The sequence below is a fragment of the Pseudopipra pipra genome, chromosome 7 (assembly GCF_036250125.1).
Source record: "Pseudopipra pipra isolate bDixPip1 chromosome 7, bDixPip1.hap1, whole genome shotgun sequence".
NCBI lineage: Eukaryota > Metazoa > Chordata > Aves > Passeriformes > Pipridae > Pseudopipra > Pseudopipra pipra.
In genome coordinates this window covers 6,304,316-6,318,199 of record NC_087555.1, presented here as the reverse complement: position 1 = coordinate 6,318,199, position 13,884 = coordinate 6,304,316, and the positions used below count along the sequence as shown (strand labels likewise).

Genomic DNA, 13,884 nt, shown 5'->3' with positions numbered 1-13,884 from the left:
TCTTGTGCATTTGCAGCTCTGACTGAGGCTCTGAGAATGCCAGTCAACTTGTCAAGAGTATTAGATTGCAGCTACTGTTGCAAACCTGTGATAAGATGCTGAAATTTTCAGTTGCTGTCTTGCCAAAACGTTCCTTGCTGAGATGCTGGTCCCTGGACATGTTAGGATGTCTGTGGGCATTGCACCCCTGTGCTGGGGTGGGTGGTAGCAAGGGGGATGCTGAGCTGGTAGTTGCAGGACACCTGCACTGTAGCTGTCCCCACCTGGGTGCTTTTAGGAATGTGCCAGAAGGCTGGCAGGGGCCATCAAGATTGTGGATGCATCGGTGGAAGATGTCATGGCACCTCTGACCACAGACTTGCAGGTGGGCTGGAAAAAGTGGCTGCTTATCCACTGCTTCAGAGCAAAGTCCTCCCACAACCCCATGGAAGAGTGAGCTTCGAGGTGCCACCATCCTACCCTGTTGCCCTTATAACTTTGCCCTCCTTTCCAGCCCTTCCACCCTAAAGCTTCCCAGTCACTTCTGCTGAGTGCTGGGAAGCCCTAAATTTACCGTGGAGCTGAGAGTGCAGGTGGGGTGCTGTGGTCTTTGTACGTGGTGTGGAGCTGTGAGCACCCAGCGAGGGCTGTGTGGTGAGGCAGAACCCAGAAGCACCCAAGGGAGGAGGGTGATGTGCCATGTCCTTGTCCGGATCAGGCGAGTGGGGGGGCTCCCGCAGAGGAGAGAAGCCTAGGCAGGCTTCACGCTGCTCACGATGCCCTTCTCACTTCAGCTCCGGCTGCCGCTGGGACGGACTCAGCCCGCACTGGGGCCGCCGCCACTTACGCGGGGCTCTGTCGGGAGGCGTGCCCGTGCCCCCCTGGACAAGGGTCGCTCCCCGTCCTGGCTGTGTCGGGACGTGTCCCTGTGCCCCCCTGAAACAGGATCGCTCCCCGCCCCGGCTGTGCCGCCTCACGGGACGGCAAATTTCCTTCGGGGGATCGTTCCCTCGGGGGATCGTTCCCTCGGGGGACCCCTCCCTCGGGGTTTTTCGCAGCCTCCCCTCTGCCCCCCACGTTGGGATCTGCCCGGGGTGTGCACCTGGCGCTCGCTTTTGGCGGAGCGGGGGGCGGAAGGAGCGGGAACGTCTCCCGGGCAGCGGCACGCGCGGCTCCGCAGGTGCGGAGCGCCCGTGTGTGAGGGGGGGCGGCGGTGCGGTGCGGGGCGGTCCCGCGCGGTGCTCGGCCCCCGCCCGCCCCTTCGCTCCGTCCCGCCGCTCCTCCTCCCTCACCCCCCCATTCCTTCTTCCTCCTCCTCCTCCTCCTCCTCGCGCGCCCGCCGCTCCGCTTCGCGCGTGCTGGCGGCGCAGCGCCCGCGGGCCGGCACCGGCGCGGCCGCCCCGTCGGCGCCCGCGGAGGGGCGGCGCTGGGGGCGGCGGCTCCGCGGCGGCAACTTTTGGGAGCCGGCGGCGGCAGCGCGGAGGCTGCGCGGGGGATGGCGGCGGGGAGGCAGCGGCGGCGCTGAGGCAGCAGCGGCGGCGGCGCGATGCCGGCGGCGGCCGGGGGGCTGCTGTGGTGGAGCTGCTGCGTCCTGGCGGCGGCGGCCGGGGCCCCGCGGGCCGCCGCGGCGGCGCAGGCAGGTGGGTGAGCGGCCGGGTCCGCGGGGAGGGGCGGCGCCCGACCGACAACTTCTCCGCGTCCCGCGGGGTGCGGGAGTTCGCGCGGGTCCCGCGGAGCGGCGGCGGCGGCCAGAGGGCGACAGTCCCCCGCGGGAAGCGGAGCGGAGCCGGCGGTCGCGGATCGTCCGCGCAGAACCGCTCGGTGTCCCCGCTCGCTGTCCCCGCCCGGCCCTGGGGCCGCCCTTCCTCGCCGGAGCCCCGGCCGGGCGCGGTGCGTGTCCCCGCAGGTGCCGCTGATGCCCCGACGGGGCTGCGCTCCCGAACTTCCCATCGCGCCGGGCGGGCGAGGCAGCGTTCGTTCCCCTCGCACCTGTGCATTAGTCCGTACGGCGTGTCCCAACACCGCACCGTAAACACAGGTCCGAGGGTGTTTGCGCACAGGGGAGGGCGAGCCGGCGGCTTGGAAGTTAACGCCGGAAAAGGCGCTTTTTCCTCTGGCGGGGTCTGCCCCGAATTTTTAACTTTCTGGAGGGAAACTTGCGGCGTTGTCTTGAATTTTGTTTTCCCGTTGGCATCGGCGCAGCGCTCTCCGCCGCCGTAGTACGGGCTGTGCCGGTTCAGTTGCCCAGGGAGGGCACGGGGATCGCCCCCCGCCGCATCGCCCCTTTGCTGTGAATAAAACATTAAAAGGAAGTCTCTTCAGTCTCTGTAACTTTGCTTTTTTTTTTTATTATTATTATTTTGGATTTTTTTCCTTCCCTCCCCGTTGATGCAAAATTTATGATGTTTGGGCGGTATTGGTGCAACAGCTCCTCGTTCTCACAATTCAGTTTATATTTTGCGGCTTTATGTAACAGAGAGGAGAATACGTTTGGCGAGAAGCGAAAGAAGCGTGTCCCGGCGTTGCCTGCCTGGTTGGCCTTCGCAGGCGGTTTTTGATCTTGGGGCACAGTTTACTTTTTCTGCTTCTGACTGTTTCCTAACCCTCGAAATCAGGAGGGGTGAAAAGCTGGGCTATTGCTATTCTCTTCCTGCAGTTTGAATTGGTAAATCCCAGCTGAAGGAGAATGGCATTCCTTGTTTCACAGGCTCTGCTTCGCTGTACCGTTTTGCCTGCCTGTTTACACGCAGCCTGTCGTTTCCCTTGATTTGGTACTTTTCTGTATCGCACTTTCCCCATAGCCTGCCCCCGTTTCAGGCAGCAGCCGTCCCCACTGGATTCTCCCATGCTCTGCTTCCCACTGTTCGAACCTGGCTGTTGGAGTGGACTGTCACAAAGACTGGATTTATACCTCAGTGAAAATAAAAAGCATTGGTGTAGGGTCTCTCGCCTGCCTTCCTGCTGCCTCTGGGGAAGCCTCCTGGATCTGTGCTGCTGAAAAGCCTCTGTGCCCTGCACTGTGCAAAACAGAAAATCCGTTTATTAGAATAACAGGGTTGGAGAGACGTTTCCTGTTCGGAGGAGTTTGGGCACTGCTCTGGGCACTGGCTGCTAGGTTGAGTCTTGGTGCTTGCTGAAATAGCAATGCAGGCTGGACAGGGAGACATGATTTGCAAGTATTTAGGACCCCCGAATATTTGGCTCGCTTGGCTTTTGGGGGCATTAGGATGAGACTCTGGCTGCCGCCCTCGTTTTCAGTGCATCAAGAGATGCTGATGCCTTTGTTCATGCAAGCAAGCTGTTGGCCAAACTTTTGATTTCATTATCCCGTGTGTGCTGGTTAAGAAGCAAATACGTGAATACATTGGGGTTTTCTGATTTCTTCTGTCTCCGTGCTTGGGCATATAATGTTTGCAGTGTACAGCTCAGCCAGGGTCACGTGAGCCAAACAGCTTGGGCTGTTACCTGGAAGCTGGCAAGTCTTTGTTCTGCTTGGAAATAGCTGATAAATTAACTCCATTTTCTGATATATGGGGCTGGTGAGTTGTTAAATAATTATAGCCAAATTAACTTAGTGCTATTTGAAGTATTCAGCTGCTCTGAGAAATTAATTTTACTTCAAATATTTTTGAAGGGTTTTTTTTTTCTTTTTCTTTCCCCCCCCGCCTCCAGTGAGGAACGTGTTCAGCTGATGTATGGACAGGCTTTAATTTCATGCCACTGCTCCTCTCCAAGCCATGTTGGATGGGACATACCACATGCCTTTGGAGAGATGCAGCTCCTTTGCTTTGCAGGAGCCCTCTTTGGCACCTCTCCCATTTACTCCGCCACGATGTCTATTTGATGGTTAAAATTAGGCTGAGCTCTGAGTGCCTTCCAAAGGCACGATAAATATTGACTGGGAGTTTCAGCCTGTAACTGCCTCCGTATGGCTCAGCCCCCGCAAAGGGGTTGTCCCGTCTTGGCCTTTTTACCAAAGGGGGGTGGGTGCTGTTATGGACTCAGCATCCCTCCTGGAAGCCTCACTATCCCCCCATGCAGCCCTTCAGTGTGGGGGATCTGTGGGGAGGTCTCTGGATGGTGGCCAGAGCAGGCTGTCACTGTCCTTGTGTGTCCTGAGAGCCCTGTGAGCCAGCACTGCGGCAGGGCAGAGGAGACTGAATGTGGCCCTGCTCTTGGGGTCATTCCCAGGGAACCTGGGGCAGCTTTGGCTCTGGGTTGCACTGTGCACTGGCACTGCTGAGTGTCCCAGTGACTTAGCTGTGACTTTTTTTTTTTTTAAGAGATGGTAATTGATGTTTATGTGTATGGATTTTGGCACTAGGAGCTGTGCTTGTAATTAACGTGAAAACAGTCATAATAAGGACCTGAAATACATGCCTATGAGTAAACCAAATGAGACTTGGCAGTAGCAGCTCATGAAGGGAGAAGCCCTTTTCCTGAGCGTGCACGGTAAGGAAGCAGGACAGGTAACAGAGAAAGGCATGTGTGGTCCCTTGGAGCATGGCAGCAGAGGACCCAGCACCCTGTGGGTGCTCTGAGCTGAGCACCAAGTGCTGCTTTGCACTCCTGACCTTAATTTGTAATGCTGAGTTGTTCTGCAATGTGGCCTCAGTTTTCTAGCAGGGTATTAGCCCCAGACCTTAATTTAACTAAATGTTTTCTCCTAGTTTTCAGGGCATTTTAGTTTGTGGGTTTGGTTGGTTGGTTTGTTTTGTTTTGTTTTAATTTAATTTAGGCAAACCTCAGCAAGTTCACTTGCACTGATCTGAAAGCAGAGCCTGTCATCCAGAGCATGCACACCTTCAAAGGCTTTTTGGAGAAACACCTTTATGTGAGTCACTGGCCAGAGCCGGTGAGCTGCTGGGGTGGGTGCTCAGCCCTTTCTGGGGTTGGTGCTGGGGTGCAGTGGAGTGCACGGGCCGGTGAGCACGCAGCCTCGCTGTGTGAGCATCTCTAGGTGGCAGCAGCCCCCAGGAGCTCCCAGGCAGCAGGACGCACAGCCCAGAGCGTGGATGTGGTTTCCCAGCTCTGGTCCTGCTGCTCAGCATTCCTCTGCACCCCTTTCCTGGGCTGGGGAGCAGCTTTTCAGCCTGGTGGGAAATCGGCCGTCGCTTGAGTCCTGTCCCCACCTCCTGTGCCCTTACTTGCAGGACAGGGGAGGTGTGGTAACACACTGGGAGAGTAACCCAAAGACTGTGAAGTGTTTAATATGAGCAACCAAAGGAGCTCAGGTGACTTTTTCTGGAGGACTCGTTAAGCTAACCAGTAAGTCAGGACCAGATTGATGACTGGGTACGGAAGGTGAATGAGTTCAAACCGGGAATTAAGTACATGCTCCTAATAGTGTAGTAACTGTTGTGACAAGCTAGGAAAGGAAAAAGAAGATATGTTGTCACTCAGCACCATTAGCTCAGATCAGGTGGTCCTTCTACAATGTTAAAAAGGATGTGTGTAATATTAATGTTAAATTCCTTTACTTGTTAAAAAGGATGGTGTGTCCCATAGGTTTCTTTTATTTTTCCTGGTTTTAAATGTTCATTCTGGGTCTTTTCTCAAAATGCAGGTGCTTTTGCATCACAGTAATCCCTCATTTCTTTAGGGGCAGTTAAGAGTGAGCCAGTACGTGGTGATTGGTGTGGGGCAATAGGATGGTTCCCTGGAAGCTTCTGAACTTGTGTTATGTCCTGCCTGTGCAGACTGGGGTTTAATGCTGTGCAACCAGGCATTCATGCTCTTAAGACCACTGGCAAGCGATGGCAGCTCTGTGGAAACAGCTAAGCCAGGTCTGCCCTTGTGCGATCTGCACGCTCTCAGTGCACTGAGGAAATTTTGCTGGGAAAGGAGAGAGGGCTTGTTCCTGGGATTTGGTTTTTACTGTGGCAGGAGTGAAGGCAGGAGGGGATGACTGCAGCCAGGCTGTTACCGTGAATCACACGTGTGCTGACAAGTCCTTAGGGTGTGCAACAGGCTCTCGTTTTCACTGACTTAAAGGTTTTGCAAACAAGCACAGGCTGCTGGTGGATTTTATGTGTGCCCACGTAGCCAAAGCTGAATTATCCCCTGGGAGTACTGCAGTCTGCCAGAAAGATCCATCATTTCAGCAACTTTAGTTAATGTTTGTTTAGTGACTTCTTGCTTTGGAGGAGCAGTTTAAGCTGTGCTCAGTGGCTGTTCCCTTGTGATGAGCTGTGTGTCCACGTGATGAATGGTCTCATTTCTACTGTCCGCTACCTCTGCTGGGCATACGGGCACATGCCAAGCCTCCTGAAGTCTTTGAACAGCTGCTGCTATTTATAGCTCCTTATTTTCTTTTTTTCCCCAGCCTACCAGGGAAAGTTGTCCTTCTTCCCACTTTGCATAAAGGGTGTGCAAAGTCCAGGGTGGATGAATATTTGCTTGTGCATCAGTGATATGTGAGGGTTTGATGCTGGCTGGTGTTTGGGCAGCAAAGTCAGTAATTCAAACTGCAGGAGCACACACTGGTTATACTTTAAACTTGTGCTATAAGAATACCAAGAATATAAATATGCACGAGGAGTAGAAATTCATACTGCAAGAGTATCGAAGTATTTTTCTTTTCCAGTGGTAACTGCTTTCTGTTTCCACGCCTGAAGCCTATAAAATCTAGCTCATGACAAAGGAGGAGGTGGGAAAATAAATAAATGGGAAAGTAAACCTCAAACTTTTAGTGGATCCAAGCCTTTTTGACCTATAAAAAATGATCTGTCATCATACAGACATCAGTCCTTTTTAGAGATTTCTGAGATCTATTCATTTCATGTTTGTTCCTCTCTCTTGTGATGTCTGTGCAGCTACACCTATGGTAACTGAATGGGCATTTTTAACTTGATCTTTCTTAATCTTCTCCTAATAAATCAATGGTGCAACGTGGGCTCTTGTCACATGATGACATGACTCCTGTGTCCCATCACCAACCGCTGTTGAGCTTACAGAAGTACAGAACTTACAGAAATCTTCCAAAAACCCATCAGGGACCAGCCCAAGCTTGGGCCAATGCTGAGCTGCTCCATGACAGGCAGGTCTCCCTCCTAGGCTGTACCACCATGGGACTGAGGAGGAAGCTGAGCTGTGGGACTTGGTGGTGACAGGCTTTAAATTCATATGGAGAGGCTACTGTGGCACTGCAGGGCATTGTCTGACCCTTTGCCTGCAGCTGCTTGACTAAACTGCCTAATAAATGTCAATTAAGAATTGTGATACTTGACCTCTCTCTTTTTTTCACCCCTCATAAGTTCTGTGGCATTGTGATTCATGAAGGAAATGGATCGAGCCAGGGGAAGGTTAATGAAAAAAGCTTCCACGCTGTAAAAAAACTCCCAAAACCACCACCACCAAACCTTCTGAACAAGGTCATGTTATGGAGAAGTCGGAAAAGCCCTAAACCGTGAAATGGCAACGCAGCCCTGGCTGCGAGAGCACACTACAGACCTGGGTTGGTGATGATTCACAGGGTAAAGCTCTGAAACCTATCCCTGTCCTACTGACTTGTGGCATAGTTTGGCTTCTGCTGCTCCCCTAGGACTCTCCAAATGGTGCTTTCATACCTTTGTCTCCTGTTTTCCCAAGAAAGCATCTCCTATGGGGCAGGCACCTCTCGGTTGTGCTTGCTGCCCAGTGAGGTCCCTGAGCAGACAGTGCAGATGTGCTTGGGCTTTATGCTTTGGCACGTGCTGAAATAACAGCACAGAGCTGAACAGAGATTTGTGTCGGTGTTTTGCTCACCTGGACCCCAGTGAGCTGCTGAGGACCTTCTCCTGGGGATGCAGCCTCTGTGCTGGGAGCTGGTACCAGCAGGTTGGAGCTGCTTTGGTGCACACACAGGAAGGAAAATCATCACACTTAACTTGATACATATCCTAATGTTCAATTTCCATTAATTGAAATTACGTTGAAATATTGAACGTTTTAAGCATAAAAGTTTATGTACCGTGGTTAGTATGCTAATGGAATATTCTAGTAGTCTTTTAAGGTTAGCATTGCAGCCAGATGCAACGATAAGCATTTGTTCCTAAGAGTTATTTTGCTTTAACCCCTTTTCTAAGAGTATCCACGTTCTGGTGAGTGTTCATTGGCTGCACTGTGGCTGACATCCAGCTATCATTTTAAGGTGGTCTTTTTTTTTTTTTTTTTCATCCAATCCACTATGCAAAGTTGAATTGTAGTTATTTTTGCTCATTATCTTTGGCAGTAAAAATGTATTTATCTAAATTTAAATTGCTGTTTGCTGAGGATATGTGACAGTATTTAGAATTCAGTATTATTTTATTATCTCTTTGAAGGGATAAAAAAAGGCACATTTATTTCAAGAGATATTTCTGCAGCATGTAAAAATACCAGTGAAGTAGCTAATGTTTTCCAGTTGTTGTTGACTTCAAATTTAGCAACCATTGTCCCTGTTGATATATTTGATGCTCTAAAAATGTACTTGCCATTAAATAGGAAGCTGAAGTGATTGGTAGGCAGATAATATTCTTTAGTAGCTATTAATAATGCTCAGAGGACATACGCATTGGAGCGTATGGAAAAAGCCATGGAATTGTGTAGGATGGAGGCAAAAATAATGTATATAGCTGTTTTATTTGAAAGCTGTCCTTATGTGCTGCAGCAGTTGCTGCCTGAATTAGCACATCATGAGCAAGAGAAACCGATATGCAAACAGAATGGTGTGCAGCTAATTTTGTTTAGAAAACTGAAGTCCAGTCCTCTGTGAGGTGCCTCACTCCTGGTCAAATGCAGGGGGACGTGATTCTGCAGGAGCCTTTGGTGGTGTAAGGTGGCACTTGTTCCTCCCAGAGCCTGCTTAGCTCGTGGGAACAAGGGGATTAGTATCCCACTGAGAGAAAACAGAAATTTTCAAAACGAATATAAAGCCATTGCAACTCTTTTCTCTCATTTTGTCTGTTCCTTTACCCAGAGGAGGACTTTTGTGTCCTCACTACGAGTTTCTCCCTGCATTTCTCAGTGCAGAGGATTTCTTTGTCTCCCGGAGTCTGGAACTGCTCTTAAAGTCATACCCATTTGGGTCCTGTCATGCAACACGTTTAAAACTGCTGCCAGCTCACGCAGCTGTGCAGCCCTGGTGTCACCCAGGGCTGTGCTGTGTGTTGGGAAGACAGTATTAGAAAAATGTAGAATTATTGGAGCCTATGAATAGTAGTGATAATTTGTACAGCATTTATGTCGCCCTCGTGCTGCATAACACACTGAAGTCATGAGCTACGTTTGTTTCTAGTGTTGCTTCACGTGTCACTGTGAAACTTCATTATATCACGATATAACAAGCAGCTGCTGTGTGGGTAATGTGGTGCCTGCAGCACAGGTGGGGGGTTCTTTCTGGAGCTGCCAACAACTGTAGGGATGCTTCACATTTTCCCAGGCTTGGTCCAGCCTCTTAGAAAGGAAACACAATCACGTGTGCTGAAGGTTTCTGACTGCCTGAGGGTTTTGGTGTTCAGGTTGAACCTTTAATAAAATTGCTAGTAAGACTATTTAAGAAGCTTTTTCTTTCTTGTGATAGCCAAAGACTGGGAGCAGGAGGAGATTGCTTTTTTTTTTTTTTTTTTTTTTTTTTTTTTTTTTTTTTTTTTTTTTAAGACTTGTCAACAGATTCACACAGTCTTACTGGCCACAGATTTCGTCATTCGTTATTTTTTCCCCCAAATAGTCGATTTATGAGAATCTCAGTCTTTACATAAAGAATAAGAAGCATCTTTAGCTGCTCTGTGTGCAGAGAAAAGTTAGAACTCACATAGCTTAAGAAATGGGGGGGAAAGTCCAAGGATTGTTTTTATAAGCCATGTTCCTTTGTATTATTTTGTGAAGAGACTGGTTGAATTATGGTTTTGCAATGTCTTGCAAATACTACCAGTGGAATTGGAGATGGAAACATGGATTTATTAAGGTTTAATAGCTTCAGTCCAATTGCTGCCATGACATGTGGTTAAGGCATTAAAATACATGGGTTATGCCTCATGCTACATTAGAGCAGTTACTGGGTAGGTGTCCTTTGATACTGGAAAACGATCTTGCCAAACTGTTGATGTCAATTTGAATAATCTCAGTGTTGGTGAAGGCCCATAGAAATGAGACAAAACATTGTGAATAGTAGCTTTCTCCAAATAAAGGCCATAGGAGCGTGTGTGAATTTTTAGGTCCTCTCTGTCCCAGGTGGATCCTGTCCATGTGGGCAGAAACTTTCTGCTCCAACACTCTATACCCTGGGATTTTCCTGGTTTAGAAGTGCCTAAATTGTCCCAGGCTGCAGGAGAATTGATGACACTTGTTTCCTTTTTTTTTTTTTTTTTTTTTTTTGGAGGGGGGTTTGGTTGGGTTTTTGTTTGTTTGTTTGTTTGTTTGGGGTTTTTTTTGTTCTTGTTGGCTTTTTTTTTTTTTTTTAATCTAGTCTGGCTGGTTTTTGCAGTGATGTGATAAAAACGATATCAACTCCTGGTATGTTCCTGACATCAGTGTTTGAGAGCACATCCTTTTTGCCTGATGACTGGGTCCTTCCTCCTACAGGGGAGCTTTGGCACAGGATGTCCTCTGTCAGCTTTAGATTTGCTTGTGTTGCCTTCTGGGGCCAGTGTGAGGTTTCCATTGTTTGTCCTTTAATGCTGCCGGTGTTTCCCCGGGGCTTGGATGGAATTTAAGCATTTTTTGAAGCAGTGCTTCTGCAGGCTGGTGGAGGATGAGTGCTGGAGGAATGCCAGCAAGGAGGAGCGATGCACTACTACCTGGGTTGTTGCTCTTTGATTTGGATGGTGCTGATGTGAGCCAAAGTGCCGAGGTTTCTTGGGATCCCAGCTGACTCTTGCAGAACATGCTTAGGATCACTGAGCTCATCTTATGTGTGTTTCTTAAACCAGGATTTGAATACATTCTGTGAGAACTTGTATGAACTGAAGCATGCCTGTGTTTCTAGGAATACCTGGAATAAACCTGCTGTTTATTTGGTGGCGCAGGCTCAGAGGCTTATTTTGCCAGGTAAAATAAGGCTTTCCTTGGGAGTCACCATATGAGGTGGTAAAACAGCATAATTTCTGGGATCACAGAAGCCTGACTTAGTAATATTAAGGAGGGTGTATCTGTGTGCCACAAACTATAGGACCTTAGTGTCATGTGGAGATATGATAGAAATAAACATCAAGGCAAGTACCAAAGGAGCAGGGAAGGGCAGAGAGAGGAGCAACCAGCAGCTCAGATCCTCTGTGGCCTATGGAATAGGTGTGGTGGATGAAATACAGGTCTGAGGGCATTGGAATTGCTTTTCCCTGGGTCTCTGCAAGTGTATGTGGCTCAGGGACTGTGATACTAGGTCTTTCTACTGATATGCATCCCAAGGGAGCTGGAAGTGACTACCTTAGTGGTAGTCTTTAACACTCTACTGAATTTCTTTCCCACCAAGTTTGGGTTTCCAACAATATGATTACTTATGGATTTGTAAGTCAGAAATAGCTTGGTAATTGCTATATTGCTTTGCCTGCAGTAGCAACAAGAGTCTTAAATTTAATGCATCATCCACACAGAAAATTGATATTTGGCCAAAACTTGCAGGCTCTGACAGCTAATCTTAAAGAGCTTTTGCTTGACATGTAAAATAGAGACTTGTGGCTGACGTGCACAGGAAAAATTGACGGTATTTAGGATTATTCCATAAAAGAAAAATGCTCCTTAGGATTGGCTGAAAATACTTGAGAATGATTAAATTTAGATAGAAACCTCTCCTTAGAGGTGAGCAATGCGAAGGCTTGGGACATCAGCTGCTTGGATCACATGCAAAAAAACCTGTGTCAACTCATAATTCAAAGCCTGAATTTTGCTTTATCTTCAGGGTTTGTCTGATGAAACTGTACTCATGAGCTGCTGACCGGCTTGCTAATAATAGTTTTTTTTTAATGTGCTTTTACTTTGATTTTCCTCCCTAGAATACATCCTAAGTAGCAAGAATGCCCCAGAAGTCTTTTTGTGGAAGAATTACAGTAAGGAACTTCAGGGCTTTTCTGATGAAGATACCTGGCATGTTTGTACAGATACATGTTTATTTGGCTGTCAGTTGCAACTGAAAGGACTAGAAATTTCAGCACAGAAACTTGTGGCTCAGTTTGGTGACCACATGCTGCTTTACAGGGTTACATGATGCTCTTTTTCTGGGTAAATACGCATTTCAGTATGTTTTTTCAATATTTGGTTTAGAGTCAATAGGTCTGGATGACTTGGCTTCAAAACTACTCAATATCTGTTTATTAAATGTATGTGTGTTCAACACAAAATGTAAGACCCAATTTCAAAATTAGGCCCACACAATTATGCAATCAGGTAATCATGCATGTAATTGCTTGCACAAATGGTCAGTTAGATGTCTAACTGTCCATTTGCATGCAAAATTAACTGATTTCGCAAATTGGACTTGGAATACTCGTGGTAGAAAAAACAGCTTTCTAGAGATGGCTGTGTTGTCACGCCTTCCCCTTCCATTGGTGTCCTCCTTTTATGAGACTGGTGTGTTTAGTCCTCAGTGCTAGTAAGAAGCTGCTGACACTGAAGGAGAAAGTGTCTTTTCACTTTGAAATTGAGTACAAATTGATGTAGATGTTTAGTGAGCCAACAGCAGGTTTAACAGGAAAACTATGGATGCAAGTGCATCCATCAGTACTGTCCTGCATGGTTGCAGAGTGCTGTGCTTAGATTACTCACAATGGATTTTAGTAGCACTGGAGCTGAGGTTGGTGATGCTCTCAGTGTAACGCATACAATCAAAGCAGGGGGCAGGAATATGGTGGGCAGCCCACGTGCCAAAGGGCTTCTGATTTCAAGACAAAGATGGGTAGAAAAAGATGTGATGCCGAGGAGCCATGTGGCTCACCCCCCCCCTTATACAAGTCAGGGGCAAAGCCGAGAGCAGCAGTGAGCTTTCCTGAGTAAGTCCAGTGTGTTTGGACTTTGCTTTCGCTGAGGCCTTGTGCTCCAGGTCTGTGGCAATTGCTGAAAAGACCATGATGGGTACGTGTGCCTTACACCAGTGCATATATTAAATTGAAGATCTTCTAACATGCACACAACCTAAATGCTCTGAACTTTACTGTTTTGAAAACATTTATTGTCATGCTTTTGCAGCAGCAAGAAAAGTTGTTTGATTTGAATATTTATATTTATGTATTTTCACATGCACTTCAGAGTTACTTTTTTTTGCTTTTTTTTAATCTGGTGTGCTGCCAAGGTACTTCTTTTCAATGGAAGAATTCAAAGCAATAGCTGAGCAATCTGTAGAAATACTCACAATGACCACTTTGCAGTTAGAGCAAGTGATTGTTCATCTGGCACAGTCTCTGGGTGCTCATATGAGGAAGGCCTCTGGTCTCTCTGTGGCTGTTGCCACTCCATGCATTTGGACGTGAATTCTTCTTTTTCTAAAAACCCAGAATAATTGTGTAATTGGCTCAATGTGTGTAGGCTCTAACCCACAGAGAGAGAGGTGGTGGTGATTTGTTATCAAAACACGGCACCTCTGAGGAGGGAGTACTTGTTAGTACCTTTAGAGAAGGCTGTGCATTTATGCTTCTCTTCAGACTATGATGAAGGAAATACTCTGGTTCAAATTGTTCCCACAGGGCAGGGAGCCACGCTCCCATCCATGGCATCCTCTGACTGTGCACGTGCACATTTTAGGGCTCAGTGTGGCACTTCCTCGTGTGTGACAAGATGGATTTGGCAGGAATTGTTAGGATTTGTCTGGGACATCCAGAGTTTTGAAACTCTGAACAGGTGAACCCAGAAGCTGGTGTGGGGAGAGTGCAGGTAGGCATTATAAATTAAATATATCTCTTTAAGTGCTTTGGGTGGCGTTTTTCCTTGCAGCTTCAATGGCAGTGGTGCCCCTGTGCT

The 13,884-nt window shown here is 48.2% G+C and overlaps 1 protein-coding gene across 4 annotated transcripts in view; it reads left to right on the top strand.

Annotated features, from left to right (window-relative positions):
• The first annotated feature begins 1,400 nt into the window (after window positions 1-1,400).
• The window catches only part of ERBB4 (erb-b2 receptor tyrosine kinase 4), a 605,204-nt gene continuing 592,720 nt past the window's right edge, over window positions 1,401-13,884 (top strand). Inside the window, exon 1 of one of the 4 annotated variants that reach the window (XM_064661948.1) lies at window positions 1,401-1,619. In XM_064661948.1, the coding sequence (XP_064518018.1) occupies window positions 1,526-1,619 (94 nt within the window). In that variant the 5' untranslated portion in view covers window positions 1,401-1,525. The remainder of the gene's footprint in view (window positions 1,620-13,884) is intronic. The other 3 variants (XM_064661949.1, XM_064661950.1, XM_064661951.1) reach the window with 3 other exon arrangements.